Source organism: Myxocyprinus asiaticus, chromosome 4, assembly GCF_019703515.2.
Source record: "Myxocyprinus asiaticus isolate MX2 ecotype Aquarium Trade chromosome 4, UBuf_Myxa_2, whole genome shotgun sequence".
In the NCBI taxonomy this organism is placed as follows: Eukaryota; Metazoa; Chordata; class Actinopteri; order Cypriniformes; family Catostomidae; genus Myxocyprinus; species Myxocyprinus asiaticus.
Window position 1 is genome coordinate 62,397,358 of NC_059347.1, and position 20,836 is coordinate 62,418,193.

General features: G+C 39.9%; 1 protein-coding gene across 1 annotated transcript in view; it reads right to left on the minus strand.

Moving 5' to 3' along the window:
• Positions 1-20,836, minus strand: part of LOC127433314 (serine/arginine repetitive matrix protein 3-like) — a 93,105-nt gene that overhangs the window by 37,177 nt on the left and 35,092 nt on the right. Inside the window, exon 2 of the mRNA XM_051685101.1 lies at positions 16,524-16,771. Coding sequence (XP_051541061.1) covers positions 16,524-16,759 — 236 coding nt within the window. The 5' untranslated portion in view covers positions 16,760-16,771. The remainder of the gene's footprint in view (positions 1-16,523; positions 16,772-20,836) is intronic.

The window sequence follows — 20,836 nt, forward strand, 5'->3', positions numbered from 1 at the left end:
TATGAATTCAGTGACATTGAATTAGTCTGAAATTGAAGGAAACAGATGTGTAAGGTTTTATTGTGCCACATCACACAAACAAAAAGAAAATCAATGCTTGATAAGTCAGGCGCTGACGACAAATATAAAAGAAAAATCACCAATGAGATCTCTATAACATCTCATTTGTTTCTACTAGACAGTAATGAGATTAAATGGAGTGCAACTGGTGACTTTTAAAGTCTCAGATGTTTCTCCTGAGAAATCTCGCATGTGTCTCATCTAGAGTTTCAGGAGAGATCTTAACAATGTCTCAAATTTAGATACAGAAGACTACCAGTGATGCCAAAGTCTGCAATCAAATGTCAGAGATTTCAATATGAACTCAAACATTTCTCATCAAGTTCTTCCAACAGCAAACGATCTGAGCTATGCTCTCCACATAACGTTTATAGCTCTTGTGTTCTGCATGTCAACAACTGTCACATTTGCTTCTATTTTAAGAAAAACATCTTAAAATCTGTTGACACTTTCAGCAATAGTTCACCCTCACCCTCATGTTGTTCCAAACCTGCATGACTTTCTTTCATCCGTGCAACACAAAAGTTGATGTTTGGCAGAATGCTCAGTGTCAGTCACCATTCACTAACATTGTATGGAAAAATAGATGCAATAAAGTGAATAGTGCACCCTCCTTTTGTGTTCCATAGTAGAAAGGGTTGAAAAGTCATGTGGGTTTGTAATAACATGAGGGTGAGTAAATAAAGACAGAATTTTCATTTTGCGGTGAACTAATCCTTTAAATTAAACAAAATGGATAACTTCATGAAGTCACCTGAGCTATCCAAGTGCAGAGAGAGAAAGAGATCAAATTTGTCTTTGGGGTGCCAGTAACAGTAGATCAGGTCATGTGACTGTCTGATCCTGGACCAACCAGTAGTTACACTTTCAGCTTTCCAGCACTATCTCGTGTTAGAAACGTGAAAACATACATTGTGTGATAGCGCTCCCGGTTTTGTTCATCGTTTGATAATTCTTTGGGTAAATATCAAATTTCACATAAAATGCTTATAAATTGCATTAAATATGTGTTCACAAGTCATATGTTAAAATTGAGTGTTTGTTATGGATCATTTTTGAAGGATGCATATAGATTGTATGTGTGGAGTTTGACCACATTTGCTACACATGTGAGAACTGTGTATGTAAATTTAGAATTAATCATATCTTATTTAATGATTTATAGCCCCAAGTGTTTTCCAATTAAGTGAACATGTGTAATGAGAATTGTATTGTTTAAACTGTTATACAGGTCCTTGAAGCCTGGTAAAAAAAAAAAAAAATGCATAGAATTCTTTGAGTGATTTAAGCAAGTACTTGAATGTATAAGTCAAGTCATTTTTATTTGTATAACACTTTTCACAACACACATCATTTTAAAGCAGCTTTACAGAAAATCATGCATTAACAGAAAATGAAACTGTAATATCTATAAAGTCTTAGAGTCATCATTGATTAATTTGATGAAATAATAATTGCATTTATAACTCCAGTGAGCAAGCTGAAGGCGACTGTGGCAAGGAACACAAAACTCCAGAAGATGTTGATTAATGGAGAAAAATAACCTTGAGAGAAACCAGACTCACTGTGGGGGTCAGTTCCCCTCTGACTAAACAACATGAATATAATGACAATATTAGTTATTTATGTGCAGTGCAAGTCATGGATTAAGATTAGTAAACTAAGTAAGTGTTAAGGGCCCGTGTTTAAACTGTATGAACTGTAAGATTAATGACTAATGTCTGTGAAGTTCATCCTGGATTAACTGCAGAAGTTCACATAGATGCAATTGTCCTTTGTTTGTTGGCTGATGAAGGCTTTTATTGGCAGTTAAATGATAGTCTATGTATTCCATTATAAGAGTGTAGTCCATCATTAGATAAAGGTGATGCAGGCAGAAATCAGTGAGGTGCATCACAGTTCAACCGGCAGGTCATTTCGGTGAGGTTCAGTGGGGTCCATCCTAAAACCAAGGTTCAGGCAGTGGCATATGAAGTATCTGATGTCTTACAGTTGGAGTTGGCATCAGTTCATCCTCTGAAGTCCACTGTAAAAGACTGAAGTGATGTTTGGCTGGCACCGACTGTAGTTTGTTGTCATCACTCAGAGACACTTAGCAGTGGAGTCCGACATCAATTAGGAACAGAGCTAGATCTGGCCGGCTCTGGTAACTTTGGGATATGAATCCCGGGGTTGAGACCGGGAAAAAAATTTGAATGATATTAGCATAGATGCCATTCAATTTATTTGCAGAGTTATAGATTATGAGAAATGTTTCTGAGAAATGTTTCTGGTTCTGTCAGACCTAACTAAAGCAGCCTAATTGTGAGTTGAAGGATAAATTAGGTGTATGTCTGGCTAAATAGATGAGTCTTTAGTCTAGACTTAAACTGAGTGAGTGTGTCTGGGAACAGTGTTAGGGAGACTATTCCATAGTTTAGGAGCCAAATAGGAAAAGGATCTAACTCCTTTTGTGGATTTTGATATTCAAGGAACTATTAACAGGCCAGAATTGAGTGATCCTATGGAATATGAACGTGATGGAAAATAGCGTGTCAGAAGGTCACTTAAGTACTGTGGAGCTAGACTATTTAAAGCTTTGTATGCAGTTAACAGAATTTTAAAATTAATATGAAATTTAACAGGTAGCCAATGTAACGACGATAAAATGGGGCTAATATGATCATATTTCTTTGTTCTAGTCAGCACTCTGGCAGCTGCATTTTGAACCAATTTAAGTTTATTTATTGATCTTGCTGGACATCCTCCCAGTAATGCATTACAATAATCTAATCTTGAGGTCATGAACGCATGAATTAGTTTTTCGGCATCAGCAACAGAGAGCATGTGTCATAATTTAGCAATATTTCTGAGGTGGAAGAATGCTGTTCAACAAACATTGGTAATTTGATTTTCAAAGGACAGATTGGTATCAGATATAACACAATATAACAAGTTCTTTGCTGAAGATGATGACGTAACAATACATCACTGAAAGTCAAATCATATTTTAGAGGTTTTTGGTCCAATAATTAGTACCTCTGTTTTGTCGGAATTGAGTAGAAGGAAATTTCTGGCCATCAAATCTTTGATTTCATTGATACACTTTGCTAATTTGGAGAATTGTGAAATTTCTTCGGGTTTAGAAGAAATATAAAGTTGGGCATCGTCGGCATAATAGTGGAAACTTCTTCCACAATTCCTGATAATATCTCCCAGGGGAAGCATATATAAGGAGAAAAGCAGAGGCCCTAAAACTGATCCCTGTGGCACACCATACTTTTTTTTCTCCCCTTTTCTCCCCAATTTGGAATGCCCAATTCCCAATATGCTCTAAGTCCTCATGGTGGTGTAGTGACTCACCTCAATCCGGGTGGCGGAGGACGAATCTCAGTTGCCTCCGCATCTGAGACCGTCAATCTACGCATTTTATCACTTGACTTGTTGAGCGCATTACCGCGTAGACGTAGCGCGTGTGGAGGCTTCCTGGCTGGAGTCACTCAGCACGCCCTGGATTCGAACTCTCGACTCCAGGGGTGGTAGTCAGCGGGCTTTTAAATTTTGATACGTTTTGTTAGCTCTTCATGAACTATGACAGCGAAGGATTGAAGTTGCTCGTGATGAAATTTATGAGACACTGTTTTCTGAGGTACTGTGACAGACGATTGCATAATTCCAATTTTATTTCTGATGATTTCTATTTTATCAGCAAAGAAATTCAAGAAGTCATTATTATTGTGCTGCGATGGAATATCTTTCAGTTGATACTTTATTCCTAACCAATTTAGCCACAGTACTGAATAATCACCTAGGACTGTTGTGGTTATTTTCTATGAGTTTGCTAAAATATGCTGACCTGGCAGTTTTTAGTGCCTGTCTGTAGCTACAGACACTATCCTTCCATGCACCATGAAATACCTCTAATTTTGTATTCTTCCACTTGTGCTTAATTTTCTGAGCTGCTCTCTTGAGAGCATGAGTGTTTAATTTTCTTTAATCGAAGGGGGGCGACACTATCAAGAGTGCTAGAGAAGACTGTATTTATATTTTCTGTTATTACATCAAGTTCTTCTAGACTTTTTGGCTTAATGAGTATATGAGACAAATCTGGAAGATTATTAGTGAAGCTAACTTTAGTGGTCGAAAGAACAGTTCTATTCTAGTTAGCAGTGAGGGATTTACATGTGATGAAAATGATAGCGTGGTGTCGATTGAGTAACATTAGCTGATCGCAGCATACAAGAGACGAGGTAATGATCTGAGATGTCATCGCTCTGTGGCAGAATTTCTATAGTATCAACATCAACTCCATATGATAGAATTAAATCTAGCCTATGATTATGGTGATGAGTTGATCCTGTCACATTTTGTCTGACTGCAAGAGAGTTGAGAATATCGATAAATGCTAATCCCAATGTGTCATTTTCATTATCTCTGTGAATGTTGAAGTCACCAACACGGCCACAGTACGGCCTGGGTGATCTATATACTGTAGCAAGGACAAAAGATGACAGATATTTTTTATTTATATCCAAACTATGATCTGTAATAATTTCATTTACAATTAGTGCTTTGATTGAAAGAGATCTAATGTTTAGTAGCCCTACATTTATATGATGTTTATCTTTAATTTTTATGTTTTTTTTTTTTATTTGTTTTTTTTTTACCTTAATCAATTTTTTTTCTAAATGATTTAGTAAGGGTTTTGTGTTTGGTAGTTCGGGGAACAGACACAGTCTCTATATGATATCTAGGTGATACAGTCTCTATGTGTTGTAGTTTATGTGACCTGTGTGATGTCTCAAGGCAGCTAGCAGATGTTCAGATTAACCAGTCTGTCTGCTTCCTGACCTGGGCCCCAGTTAGTCAAATACTATCACTATTAAGACTATGAGCCAAATTACTAGAGAGGAGAGCGGCACCTTCCCTGAAGGGATGGAGTCCGTCTCTCTTTAGCAGGTCAGGTCTACCCCAAAAACTCTTCCAATTGTCTATGAATCATATGCAATTCTCTGGACACCACTCAGACATCCAGCCATTCAGTGACACTAATCTACTATAAACCTCGTCCCCACGACGAGCAGGGAGGGGCCAGAGCATATTACAGTGTCTGACATAATTTTTCCAAGTTCACGCACCTCTTTAACATTATCTCTAGTGATCTCCTACTGGCGATGCTGGATGTCATTAGTGCAAACATGAATAACAATTTTAGAAAATCTACATTTAACATTAGCTAACACTTGTAAATTTGATCTGATGTCAGACGCTCTGGCATTGGAAATGCATTTAACAATAGTGGCTAGAGTCTCTATTTCCACATTCCTTACAATAGAATCACCAATAACAAGGGCTCTTTCAAAATGATTCTCAGTGGGTGCATCACTGAGTGGGGAGAATCGATTGGAAACCCTAACAGGAATAGCAGAGTGGTGTCACTTTGCTGAGCGAGTATGCCGCTGAGACGTCACCCAAACGCCCTGCTGCAGGGGCTCTACAGCCGGAACCAAAGTGTGTGTGTTGCTCGCTGTTCTACCCACATCCGAAACAGTATCTACCGGCTTCTCTTTCTCACTGACCTCCACTAGCATTCGGATGCATATCTCTAACTTATTAACCTTCTCCGTCAGCCTGACTAATTCCTTACATTTATCACATGTAAATCCCTCACTGCTGACAAAAGAAGCTATAGTAAACATGTGGCATGTAATGCAGGAAGAAATAACATGAGCGGATGCCATTACTTACCGCAATTGTTTGCTGTTGTTGTTATGGTTGTTCTTGAGCGCCGAGGGTTTGAGATTGATGCAATAATCCGTGTACAGTGGAGAAAACGAATCCACGCAGTTGAGATATGAGATATAGGCAAGCGGGGGAAAAAAAGAAGAAAAAAAAACAGAGAAAACGGGTGTGTGCGGTAAAATACACGCAGTTGAAACAGTAGGAAAGTTTAAAAAACCGAGGCACATGGTAAAATGGCAAAGGATAAAACGATGAACGTATAAGACGAATAATCAATGCTAAGCAGGCTAGCAAGCTACAAAAACAGACTCGTGCACCGTGCCGGTAGCAACCGGAACAGTATAAAATGCTGTGAATGATGTAAGCATGTATTAAGGTTATGTATGCTAAAGCATATGGGTAGGCTTACATCCTGTTTGTATTTTTTTTTTTTTTTTTTTACATTAGCCACTACCATATTTAATTTTTGTATTTCATTTCTGTTTTTCATTTTACTATTTTTTTTAATTTTTTATATAGAGCCCCATTGACTGCTGTTTGTTTGTTTGTTTAAAAGACAGCCGTCAGAATAAAACCCCAAAATATATTTTTGTATCCTTTGGTGATTATTTTTAACCCACCGGCTACATCTATATAAATCCACCATTTTTCCACACCATTCAGTTTAACATAGATCATGTAACACGTGTGTGCTGCTTCTTCCCACAAACTCGCACACTAACACACATATGTCTGTGAGACATCAATGGACTTACAGTGGAGGCTCATAAGAGGTTAAACAATTAAATTATTTATCAAATCTGTAATGAGCAAAAATTGTATAACATGTGGTCAGCTTTGAGAAGACAGGGCAGAATTGTTCGCTGATGTGATCATTTCCTTGCTAATCTCACTAAACACTTTGGTAAAAAGTTAGTGCATATACCAGGCAAGGATGTTTTATTCAAACATATGCAACTAAGGCAAGCATCACTATTCTCACTCAAAAGAGCACTGGACATAAAACTGTGTAGTGCAACATGACTCATCATTTGGCCTATTTTTTCTAGTAAAAAACACTTTTAAATGCAATAGGAAGCAGTATTTGTAAAGCCTCGTGCTGCATGCAGAGATGTGCTGAAAATGTTTCTATATTTTGAAGTGTAAATATTCAGCCTCCAGCCAGTCTGCGAAATATTCAGATATTAAACTGGCCCTTGTTGTTTTCCCCAGTGTGCATCCATCATGCAATGTGATTACTGCAGTGTGTGTGTCTGCAGGGGTGTGTGGAAGACTGCAGGCTGGTGTTACACAATGTAACCTAGTTGCACTGCAATTTTAGGCAGATTTACGCATTTTAATTTCATAACAAAATTCCATGAAATTTAATTGAGTAATATCTAATCAAATAAAATCTTAAAAATAGGCGAAAATAATTTTTCGGGTGTGTGGATTGTGATCCAAAAATAGGTTGCAGGTCTGATCTGATAGAGTTGCAGACAGCAGGAAAAAACAAAGCTGAATGCAAACGATAACATGCAACTAACCCTATAATTGTGTATTGTTACAACAGCAAAATGAATAGGAGAAAACCACAATTTTTTTGTTTTTTTGTTGCTGATGTCAAATACGTCTGTCACATAGAAGAAGCTAGCCAAATTAGACAGAATGCAACATGGATTGGTTACGAAAGCAATGAATAAATCCATTAACTATGGTGGACAACGTGAGAAAAATTACAAATTAATTCAATCCCAAAAAAAAATCGAATTAAAAGTAGACTATTTAACCCAATATTTGTGTGCTTAAATGCCTTTTAATAGGACTGCACAAGTATGACAAAAATCATTGTTGATTTTTTCCTTGTATTGTTATCACGATTATTATTTGTTTAACTGAAACTATATTCTTGATGTAGGCTACACATTCAAAACAAGTTAAAAACTGTTGAGTTGAATTTCTTTAATGCTGTCTTATACATTTATACAGTAAATCAACTTCACATTGGCCTTCTTAGTAGCATTACAAAACGAAACTATTACTTAATTCTCATTTGCAATGTATTTACCATCTACACTGGAAGCGAACGATACAAACAATGTAACAAATCTAAAACAATTTCAAAGTAGCGGCAATGCTTTTCGCTTTTGATCTACAGCTTCTTTTCTATTGTCAGGTGAACAGAGGTGAAACATAAAGCAAGCATCTGGGCATCAGACAGTTTAAAACTTGTGCATTAGAATCATTCCTGGTAGGACTTTACATAAATTAACTCATCTCTGATTCACCATTGCCGTTTAATTGCTCAACGGACATTTCTGGGATTGGTTAGAATTGCTCAACAGCTGCAAAAGCACGGAAATAGAAAAATCTTTGATGCAAAAAGAGTAAACTTAAATGGAATGCTGTAATGGTCAGTTTTCATAATTAGTTTATCAAGGCAGCCATCATAGTAATCTCGATTGCTTTTCCGAAACATTGTGCAGCCCTGCTAATTAGTGTCTCATGTCATTAGTATGCAACATGTTGACAGTAAACTGTTTAGGAATCACTTGTTAGTCAAGTGTCTCGTGCGTTTCACGCGAGGTGTGCTACAGTATTTGTGTGGCGAACCTATGTAGAGCATTACAAATCAGTCACTTTTTCAGACTGGATGCTACCTTATAAGGCAGCTGCCTATAGGATAGAAGCTCACTAGGATTTGGAACAGAGCCGTTATCTGCAACACTTTCATGAAGAGGTCAAAGCGGGGCATGAGGCTTGTGTTGAGTGACGTGATGAAGCCTCAATGCGAGTTGTGTGAAAGGACTTAACACAGCGGTGTATGAAACCACCGTCACTGACTGCACCTGCTGTCTGTTTGAAGGAGACTGGTGTTACCAAGGGCAACCATTGTGTATTGAGTTGAGCTGGTAATGTATGGCACTATAATAGCAGGTTTATCAGCCACTGCCCAGAGCAGCTGCACGCAGCAGATGAGGAAGATGATGATGAGAGTGTTTATGAGAGAGCCAAACTTCTAAAATAAAAGCTTGTGTTTTAATGCCTAAAGGGTGGGAGAGAATGCTGCTTTATCAAATTCATTCTGACATGTGCACACACAAGCACAAGATACAATAAATAAAAGCATCAAGCCATGAGAGGATGATTTACAATGTGTCTAGGGTCTACAGTAAGTACATCTCTTAGCCATGGTAATATCACTGTAACGCATGGTCTCAAGTGGCATTTTCTTTTATAAATAGCAATATGATAAATGACAACAATGTTGAAAAGATGTTAATGTGCATGTAGTAAAATATTCAGAATAAACTATTCTTCATGAATGGAATGTAAACAAATACGCTAAATACTCTATCCCACAATGTAATGTGCTTGAATTGATTTTCCAGTATGACGACTGAACCGATCGATATCAACTACAATCTTTAACATCTTGTTTGTGATTTGTTATTGGATCAGACAGCCAAAAGATATGACATTCTTACACAAAATGAGATTAAAAAAGCAAAATAACCATATTTATTTGAATGAAGTTTTATTAAACATGCATCACGTGATGGCAATGTATTGTAGTACTGTTTAAAATGTTTTGTATTCATATTGCATACTGTTGTAATCTCTCTCATGTCGTTCCAAACTTGCATGACTTTCTTTCTTCCGTAGAACACGAAAGGAGATGTTAGGCCAAACGTTAGCCTAAGTCAGCATTCACATTCACTTGTCATCTTTTTTTCCATATGTATCAGTGGCCAGCTGGTACGTGATAGCTGTGCAATGTGTAAACCACACTCTCCTGGCCTTAAGAGACGCACTAGCAACCGAGGTAGAGCCATGGCTTTTCTAGCCTCCTTGCTAGCATGTCCAACTCCCATGCCCGGGATTGTCGGTTCAAATCCCGCTCAGGGTGGATGGAGTAGGACCGGTGACACAAACAATGAAAAATAGTGGTGAAAATCCCACAGTAAATAGGAAGTCATGCAGGTTAGAAACAAAATGAGGGTAAGTAAATGATGACAGAATATTTTTAAAACCTACATCATCATAAGCCTGCAGGGGGCTCTCGCCATGTTTGGAAAGAGCAGATGTAACACACACACACACACACACACACACACACACACACTTTGGCCACAATGGATACGGCCTTATTAAGCCAATTAGATAAGAATGACAAGAGCGAAGCCAACATCATTACCAAAAGACTCAAGGGACATTAGTGCACCATCTATCTCTTTTGTTTAGCCAACAGTCAATCGATAGCTCTGATGAACCTGTTTAACAGCATATTAACTGTGAACCCATTACGAACCTAACACTTCAGTACTGAGGATATAGAGATCACAGAACATGATTTGTATACTTCACTTATCTTTACTGCTGTCACATTAATTGTGATGATGTTTATTGACAAAACTGAACTCAAAATACACAGTCCATGTTAAAAATTCTGTCATCTCGCTCTCGTGGTTGCTAAGGTGTTTTTATCACATTACTATCTGGATGCCTCTCTCATATTACAATGTAGCAATTCCACAATTTTGGGGCATAAGAGTCTTGTATGGGTTTATTTTCCAATAATGATAGGCTGACTTTACATTATGTTGCTTATAACATGGTTACTAGTGCAATAAATAAATCAAATTAACATGAAATATTGAACTGAGTTGAAAGTATTTTATTATGTGAGAAGAAATAGTGTATAGGACAATGGTCAATTATATATTGACCACAACTGACCAATCACAATCAAGTATTTCAGAGCGCTTCACATGTCTGGGAATCCAATTACAGAATGATCTGCTTTCTCATTCTGCACATCCATCCATCCACTGACCTCTCTCCTCTCAGCACTCTTCTCGGGGAAATGTATAAATTATACATGAAGCTTCATCCTGTCTCCATCTGTCTCCAGACTGTCTCTCTGGACATGGATGAGTCTGATCATGGGGGTGGGGGCAGATAGAGCCATTGGGCTGCTGGCGTAGCCAGTGGCAATGGAGCAATTAACCAGTGAGCTGCTTCAGTGGCAAACCTCCACTAATTGCTTCCTGCTGGGGTGAAAATGACCCAACAGACTACAACTAGTGTGTGTGTGTGTGTGTGTTCTATGACTGTGCGCTGTAAAAACTAGATTTTTACATTTTATGCTTTAAGGTTTAGTGTTTGGCCATGCAAAACTCATCACCATGATGATCAGGTGTTGGAGGTGGTTGCTAGGACGTTGCTATGCAGTTGCTAGATGTTGTGAGTGGTTTTTAGGATGTTGCTATCCAGTTGCTAGGGAGTTCTGGGTGATTGCTAGAGTGATGCTAATGCTGCCTTCAAGTGAACCTGGGAAGCTCGTACCTGGGAGTTGGGCATTCGTTATTACAACATGTCACGCATTCGAGTGGGAAACAAAGTACGGAAGAAGCCAAACTCAAACAAATACACAATGAACAACAACAAAAGCTCATTTTCTGTTGTACTGGTGAATAAACATGCATCACTTATACACAACTTACATGAATAATTTGTGAGATACCATGCATTATAATGCATGATATCTCACAAATGATTCATTAATTTGCTAAAAACAAACCATGAAGAGTGATACATAACAAATAAAGATTTTCATATAAAGTACAGAAGTTGAAATAATTTAGTTTTAGATTTTACTTCCCATCATCTTTCATGTCGATTCGCCTCTTCTAAAATCTCGACTAGGAAACTCGGGTTGATACCTAGAATTTCGAGTTTTCCACTCGTAAGTACGACTTTGCTGAGTCACTCATGTGCTCGGAACTCGTAATTACGATATTTACCACTCCACTTGAAGGGCACATAAGCAGTTACTTGGGTGTTCTGAGTATGTTAGCATGTTGCTATCTGGTTGCTAGGGGGTTCTGTGTGATTACTCATGTTGCTAAGCAGTTACTTGAGTGTTCTGAGTGCTTGCTACAGTGTTCTTGGGTTTTACTTTGTGGTTACTAATGTGTTCTGAGTGTTTTTAACACAATTCTATCTGGTTTCTAGGGAGTTCTGGGTAATGAATCATGTTGCTAAGCAGTTGCTTGGGTGTTCTGAGTGGTTGCTATGTGGTTGTAACATTAGTGATGTCCAGTTCGTGAACGAATCGTTCTTTTGAACCAGTTCTTTTTAGTGAACCAGTTGAACTAGTTCACAAAATCGGACTGAATCGTTTGAAACAGTTCGCATCTCGAGTCAACACTGATCCACAAGTTACTCTATCTTAACCTGTCTCTCGGATGTGCTGGACACTCCGAATCGAAATGAGCCGATAACCGGGAGTAATATGATCCTAGAACTGGTGATATCTGCTTTTGCCAACTCTTCTTTGCAATTAACTGCTCCAACTAGTCACAAATCGGACTGAACGCTTGGGTCGCAACAGCTCTCGAGTCAACAGTACACTGAACTGAGAATCACCTCTTTCGGACATAATACTGAGAACTGCTGATCAGTGAGCAGCTGATGAGAATGCGTGAACCGAGGACTTGAATAAGGAGGCGAAACGTTTCAGTCGAGAGATGTAAACAAATTTTACTATTGAGGATTGTGCATGCAGATTATATCTGAAATTGTGATGAGCTGGATCATGGTTTCTGTAAAAAAGGGTGAGCTGACCAAGACGTGTAGAACATCCACATTTGTATATCAGTGTAAGTATTGGATGCTTTATTTGCAGAACTTTAATGCAGGATGTATTGTAAGATCACTGAATGAAACACTGATGACAATAAACACCCTTATTATTATAACTTAATTAAATAAAATGTTATAATCAGCAATATGCCCTTACATATATCTTTATTGAATGTGTTTGTGTGTGTAATCTATGACGCCGGCGTATTAGCATTATATATAGTGACGTCATTACGTGATGACCTAAATGAACTGGTGAATCGTTTTTTTGAACCAGTTCATTGAAACGAACCATCCGAAAGAATCGGTTTGTAAATATGAAACAAACAACATTAATGGCAGGGTGTGATTGTTTTTAGCACATTGCTATCTAATTGCTAGGCTGTTCTGGGTGAAGCAGTTGCTTCTGAATGGTTGCTAGGGTGTTCTGTGTAGCTGTGTGGTTGCTATGGTGTTCTGGGTGGCTGTGAGGGCATTGCTATGTGATTGCTAAGGTGTTCTGAATGTTTTTAGCATGTTGCTATCTGGTTGCTAGGGAGTTCTGGGTGATTGCTCATGTAGCTAAGCAGTTGCTTTGGTGTTCTGAGTGGTTTCTAGGGTGTTCTAGGAGGTTGGGAGGGTATTTCAATGTGGTTACTAAGGTGTTTTGAGTGTTTTTAGCAAACTTCTATCTGGTTGCTGAAGGGAGTTCTGGATGATTGCTTGTGTTGCTTAGTAGTTGGTTGGTAGTTGGTTGTTAAGGTGTTGCTAAGGTGTTCTGAGTGTCCGCAAAGCTGTTGCTATGTGGTTACTAATTGTTTTTAGCACAATGCTATCCAGTTGCTTGGGTGTTCTGAGTGTTTTAGCACACTGGCTATCTGATTGCTTGGTAGTTCTGGGTGGTTGCTTGTGTTGCTAAGCAGTTGTTTCTGTGTTCTGAGTGGTTGCTAGGGTGTTCTGGGAGGCTGTGAGGGTATAGCTATTTGGTTGCAAAGGAGTTCTGAGTGTTTTTATCATAAAGTGCTCAGGTTGCTTGGGAGTTCTGGTTGATTGCTCGTGTTGCTGAGCAATTGCTTGGATGTTCTGAGTGGTTGCTAGGGTTTTCTGGGTGGCTGCAAGGGTATTGCTATGTGGTTGATAAGGTGGTCTGAGTGTTTTTAGCGTGTTGCTATTTGGTTGCTTGGGAGTTCTGGTGGATTGCTTGTGTTGCTAAGCAGCTGCTTCTGTGTTCTGAGTGGTTGCTAGGGTGTTCTGGGAGGCTGTGAGGGTATTGCTATGTGGTTGCAAAAGAGTTCTGAGTATTTTTATCATAAAGTTCTCAGGTTGCTTGAGAGTTCTGGTTGCTCATGTTGCTGAGCAGTTGCATGGGTGCTCTGAGTGGTTGCTAGGTAGTTGCTAGGGTGTTTTAGATGGTTGTGAGGGTATTTCTATATGGTTGCTTGGGAGTTCTGGTGGATTGCTTGTGTTGCTATGCAGTTGCTTTGGTGTTCTGAGTGGTTGCTAGGAGATTGCTAGAGTGTTCTGGGAGTGAGTGTTCTGAGTATTTTTAGCACAATGCTATTTTGATTGCTAGGTAGTTCTCAGTGGTTGTTTGTGTTGCTAAGCAGTTGCTTGGGTGTTTAGAGTGGTTGCTAGGTGGTTGTAACAGTAATTGAACAGTCACAAGCAATTCTGAATTGTTGTTAGGGATTTCTGGGGGGCTGCTATGTGGTTGAAATTCAGGTATTGCTATGTGGTTGCTAAGGTGGTCTGAGTGTTTTAGCATGTTGTAATCTGGTTGCTAGGGAGTTCTGGTTGAATTGCCAGAAGTCTGATCCCTTCGAAAAGTAACAGCACACCTCTCGTCAATAAGCCGCATAATTTGTGCCATCATTCATATCTGTGGCACAAATGCTGCAGGAACTAACCCTAACTATAAGCAACAGCAATAGTGATGCTAGTCTCAGCACTAATAATGATGAGTCCATGTATTATTCCGTATGTGTGTCAATGTGCCCCAACCATCTGCATGTTTAATCTAGCTAAACCAAGCAGTGCAGGGTGGGTGGGTAGTAAAGCTGGGGGTGTTGGGGAAGTTGTATAGGAGAGGTTATGGGGTCAAAGACTTTAAAGGGGGAGGCAGGTCACACTGGTTTATATTCACAACATGAAAGAAAAGCCCCCAGTCACCATTATAAGTACTGCTGCCCAGTTAATTCCCCCAGCTGCTCTCCACCACCCCTGAAATCCACATCTCTGTTCCCATCTGCACTCACATTTCAATCATAAAGACAAGCCCTTATTTTAAAGGAATAGTTCACACAAATATGAAAATTCTGTCTCCATACAGAGACAGTCGATAGAAACTGATGCCGTTCAGCTATAAAAGAGAAAATAAAGCATCAAAAGGCTTTATAAATGTGTATTTCAAATAGTTTTAGTGTGAAGAACAGACATTTATTATTGCTTATTCACTTAAAAAATCTTACTCTTATAGTAGCTCTCAAATCTCAGTTGTGTGGTTTCAGAAGCATGTGTCTAATCAAGACTACTTTTATGATACTGGGTTTTGTCCTTTTGGGAGTAAGACCACCCTTGTTTACAATATACTTTGGTTGAAAAGAAAAGAGCAACTTGAATATTTTTAACAAAATCTCCTTTTAAGAAAATCATATGGTTTTGGAACAACTTGAGGGTGAAATGATGACAGAATGTTCATTTCTGGGTGAAAGGCCTTGAGTGTGACACTTAAGAGTTCTTTTGTACAAACAGAAAGATAAAGAGAGGTTGCAGAGCCGCTGAATCATGCTTAACACAACAAACCAGATCTTCAGTGAGCACTACATAGGGCACGACTAACTTTCCCAGAGCCGCACGCCGTCTGCCTGCTACTCACGCTGAGTGGAACATATGGACACCCTACATCTCCCCTAAAGGAGCATGCAATTAGTCCTCATGCAGGAGAGGGATGAACAGTGGTGTGTGTGTGTGTGTGTGTGTGTGCATCCGTCTGTGTGTGTGCATGCATGTGTGTGTCTGTGTGTGCGAGCATGTGTGTGTGCATGCGTGTCTGTGTGTGCATGCATGTGTGTGTCTGTGTGTGCGCGCATGTGTGTGTGTGCGCGTGCGTGTGTCTGCCAGATGGCTGATACCCCCTCCAACATCCTGCTGAATATCACCAATATCATCAATCTGATAACTATTACACTACAGCTCCTAACGAGGAACATTCCATTTCCACTAATGAGAGGGGAGATCTTTAAATTAAACAGATTTGGAATAAATTATTCGAAAAAGAGGCTGGATATTTTGTGTAATTGTGTAATATGGTGAGGAGGACAGAGTTTAGTGTTTATAGGGGTTCATATTCTACACTTTATTCTGTACAATGACTTTCTTCTACAAGTCCACTTGTTAGTAAAGGTTTCTTGCACAAAAGCAGGCCTTTTCCCACCCTTTCTTTGACCCTTAGTAGTAGACAGTCTGATTTTGCTAGTCTGAAGTGACCTCTGTTATGATTGGACCTCTTTTCATTTGAAAACTGCAGACATGTGTTTTGTTGGGAGTAGCATACTACAACACTACTCTGTAGTAGAATATACTTTAGTATACTGTGCATGGTATGTGAATTTTCTGTATTTGTAACATTAATGTTTGCTTAACAACCACATAGCAACGCCATAGCATCATGGTAACAAGATTTGCATGAGCAAGCATCACTTTTCTTCATCTAATCTCGATACTGTATGCTTAAGTGTTACAAAACGGAAGGCAAAACTAAACTGCTGACATTTCAAACATGCTTTTCTTTATTTCTCATACAACATATACTGATTAGTGTTTGATGAATTGAGGCAGAAGTTCAGGCCTACTCAGCATTCGCTGAAGCATTTAAGCATGTTAGCAGCTGAACTGAATCGCATCTCTCATCAGCTTCTGTGAGCTCAATCTGTTACCCTGCAGCAGTGTTTGTGGACTCACCGAACTGCTTTAGCACCATCATTCATTCTGCCTCAACTGCTGATTAATTAGAGACACTGCAAGTTTCTTTAAAAGCATGAACACATCAGACGAACGTCTGCAGGATGTGAGGATTAGAGCAGCTGCATATAAGCACTTTTTACAGTGTTTGTGAAAATGTCAGCACACACACTCACCCTTGTTCCTCCATCATCTCCTGAAGCTCCATGCATTTCAGCTCTACCCTCCTCTTCCTCTCATGGTCCAGAATCTCACGGTGGGCTTTCTTCACCAGAACGGGCTCGGGCGGTACACCCTCCTCTTCCTCAGGCTCTTCATTAGCTTTGGGACGTGTGGCCGCTGGGGTCTCGGGCTGAAGGGGGACCTCGTTAGCACCTTCCTCAGGGGTGGGAATTCTCGCCCCATCGTACATGGCCACAGCACTCTGAGGAGAAATACAGCATCAGTAAGCCATGAGTTTTAAGGTTCGCAACCATTCAAGAGATGACAGGAACATCTCAAATTCATACAGTAAACTGTATGAACAAAGAATGAATAGTGCCTGGTAAATATGCTATTTATTAGCACGTGCTCTCTGCGCTGGTTTAGCACCCCATTCACTAAAGGAATTATGCAGATCAACCAACAGCACAAACGCGCCCACAAAAAGTGTGCAGAACGCAATTTGCACATACAATTCTGATCTTGTGGATCGATTCTGAGTGCTATACAGTGGAGGATGCCACAGACCACTGCATTTGACACACCCTGCCGGGACTGTACATCATCACTGTGATCCCGAAACCGAAATCATCTCTTAAACATGCAGAATGTGCGCTTGACAACACCGCGCATCTGGATATATGCCAGGTTATTACGCTCTTCTCCATCATTTGATCATTATTTGATTAATTACTGCTGATCAGTTGGAAATGCTCATAAACATAAATTTTAAATAAAATGTGTTTCACCGCCTACTTTCATTTGCAGTAAAAGCGCGATCTAAATTGCGGCAGGCAATTTTTGTGAATGAAGCGCAATCAACAATGAGCCTAACTTACATAGACAGGAGGCGTGTTTGCAAGGAAAGGAATGACAATGACTTCGTTTAAATACTTAAGACCACAGATGCCTAATCCAGGGCCCGCGGGCCAGAATTGGCCCCTGGTGACCTTTGATTTGGGCCATCTTGCATTATATGACGAGGGAAAAAAATAGAAATTCCCGCAAGTTTCACGTTTATAATGCGGGAATTTCCCGCACTTTTATTCATATTACAGTGCAACTGCAAATTATTAAACCAATAGATACAGATGAACAAATCAAATCAATAAACTTCCAGAAGCTGCTCAAGTAAATCTGCTCTCTCGCTCTCTCTCTCTCTCTCTCTCTCTCTCTCTCTCTCTCTGTCTCTGTGTGTGTGTGTGTGTGTCTCTCTCTCTCTGGGCATCCAGCTCTATCTGTATCTGCCCTCTCTCTGTGTGTGTGTGTGTCTCTCTCTCTCTCTCTGTCTCTCTGTGTGTGTGTCTCTCTCTCTCTCTCTGTCTCTGTGTGTGTGTGTCTCTCTCTCTCTGGGCATCCAGCTCTATCTGTATCTGCCCTTCTCTCTCTCTGTCTCTCTGTGTGTGTGTGTCTCTCTCTCTCTCTCTCTCTCTCTCTCTCTGTCTCTGTGTGTGTGTGTCTCTCTCTCTCTCTCTCTCTCTCTCTCTGTCTCTGTGTGTGTGTCTCTCTCTCTCTGTCTCTCTGTGTGTGTGTCTCTCTCTCTCTCTCTCTCTCTCTCTCTGTCTCTGTGTGTGTGTGTCTCTCTCTCTCTGGGCATCCAGCTCTATCTGTATCTGCCCTTCTCTCTCTCTGTGTGTGTGTCTCTCTCTCTCTGTCTCTGTGTGTGTGTCTCTCTCTCTCTGGGCACCCAGCTCTGTCTGTATCTGTCCTTCTCTATAGTCAGGCTGTGGTCGCTCAGTCTGTATCTCGTCATGTTTTTCCTCAGTTTGTGGTCTCTGACTGTGCTCAGGTATTCTGCTGTTGTGTAATCTCTGTTTAGGGACAAATAACATTGTAGTTTGTTTTGTTTTTGCAGGTTCAATGACTGATTGGAATATTTTGAGTCAGATTTTAATTGCTATTTCAAATTGGATAGATTTTTTAATGGCATAGAAAGCCCTTCTTGCTTTCTCTTTCAGTTCATTCACGGCCAAGTTGAGGTTTCCGTTTGCACTGAATTTCAAACCAAGGTATGTGTAGTTTGTGGCATGATCAAGTTTGATCATCCCAAGGGTGAAACTGTGTTTCTTTCCCTGACATCTGGGTCTTTTCTGGAATGTTAGAACTTTAGTTTTAGTTGGGTTAATCGGCAGGGCCCAGGTCTGACAGAACTGATACAGCATGTCCAGGTTCTGCTGTAGACCCTCTTCTGTTGGAGACAGCAGGACCAGATCATCTGCATACAGGAGGAACTTTATAGTGGAGTCATTTAGTGTGAGGCCAGGAGCTGCTGATTGTTCTAGTAGTTTCACCAATTCATTAAATGTATATATTGAAGAGGGTCGGTGATAATGGGCAGCCCTGTCTCGCACCTCGCCCTTGAGTGAAGAACTCAGTTTGTTTGTTGACAATTTTGATTGCACATTTATAGTTTGAATACAGTCGTTTTTATGATGTTGTATGTTTTGCCCCCTATACCAATTTCTGAAAGTTTAGACAGTAGATCTTGGTGCCAAATTGAATCAAAGGCCTTCTGGAAATCTACAAAGCATGCAAATATTTTGGTTTTGTTTTGGTTGATGTCTCTCTGTCTTTCTCTCTCTCTGTCTTTCTCTCTGTCTCTCTCTCTCTGTCTCTCATTCTCTTTCTCTGTGTCTCTCTCTCTCTGTCTCACTCCCTCTCTCTGTCTCTCTGTGAGTCTCTCTCTCTGTCTCTCTCTCTCTCTGTCTCGCTCCCTCTCTCTGTCTCTCTCTGTCTCTCTCTCTCTGTGTCTCTCTCTCTCTCTGTCTCACTCCCTCTCTGTCTCGCTCCCTCTCTCTGTCTCTCTGTGAGTCTCTCTCTCTCTGTCTCTCTGTGAGTCTCTCTCTCTCTGTCTCTCTCTCTCTCTGTGAGTCTCTCTCTGTCTCTCTGTGAGTCTCTCTCTCTCTGTCTCTCTCTCTCTCTGTGAGTCTCTCTCTGTCTCTCTGTGAGTCTCTCTCTCTCTCTGTCTCTCTCTCTCTCTCTGTGAGTCTCTCTCTGTCTCTCTGTGAGTCTCTCTCTCTCTGTCTCGCTCTCTCTCTGTGAGTCTCTCTCTCTCTGTCTCTCTCTCTCTCTGTGAGTCTCTCTCTGTCTCTCTGTGAGTCTCTCTCTCTCTCTCTGTCTCTCTCTCTCTTGTGCAGCTGTCAGCAGTGTGTCGAGCACTTGTTGAGTTTAGTGGGAGCGCGTGCAGTGAGGAGTGCTTTTAGTTACTAAACCTTTCTGAACCTGTTAATTTGACATGCAAATGGCGTTTAAATCGCGCCTTAAATTTATATCGTTCCTGTTCTGTGACGTGCACAGAACGGGGGCAGCTGGGGCGTGAGCCCCTGCCCCTTTCCTTCACAAATATAAAGGTGCCCTGCTGGTCGTCCAGAAAAAAGGTAGAAATGTATCTAGATTATTGATTAGATTATTGTCATAATCTCACAATAACAGTAATAATGTGTCATTATGAGATTTCTTTGTAAATTGTGGATGTATTAAAGAAAATTGAGCAGATGTGCCTTTAACAGCAGATCAGGATGATCCTCCCTATGCCCTACTCACTCTGAAGTGCAGAGCCCTTGAAGTGGGTACTCTGAAGGGAATTACTGTATGAATGTGCCCTTCGTCTTGTGGAAGGGCTCATGCATTTTCTCACTTTCGTATGGAACAAGCTTTCGAGTGGCGTCCCCTCCTGCAGCAGTGCCCTTTGAGGTGTTTCATGAAGTTACAAGCGTGACAGAAGATATCTGTTTACAGCATACACACTCTAAAAGCTTTTTTCTCCAGGCCATTACTTGATATTAATTTAATATGAGTGAACTTTCTGATCGGCATGATGATTTGATAGTATGTTTGACAGTTTGTGTTCAGTAAATAATCATATTTCATAAGTTATGGAAGTTGAACACTTCTAATTTGTCATCAAATTAAAAAGCACCTGATAAGAGTTGGTTATATTGCCTGTTTGCATCGTAAAGTCTTTAAAACGACATCAGTTTTGTGTTATTGAGGCGAGTAGTTATTCATTATTTTGATGATTTCTTTTTCAGCACGGAACGTCAAAGTATGCCAAAACATGTTTATGTATTATTATTTAAGCGGCTCGAGAACAAGCATGCATTTATTTTCAGGCAACATGTATAATAAATCATATGTATTCTACATTTCAACATGTTTGCATACTTTGAACTCATCTTTGATGCTACAGTAATTTAATAAATACTTTAGAATCCAGAAATGACATTGCTTGCATTGCTTTTGTTCATTTCTGAAACATATAGTTAGCATTTGTCTGTGTATTGAGAAC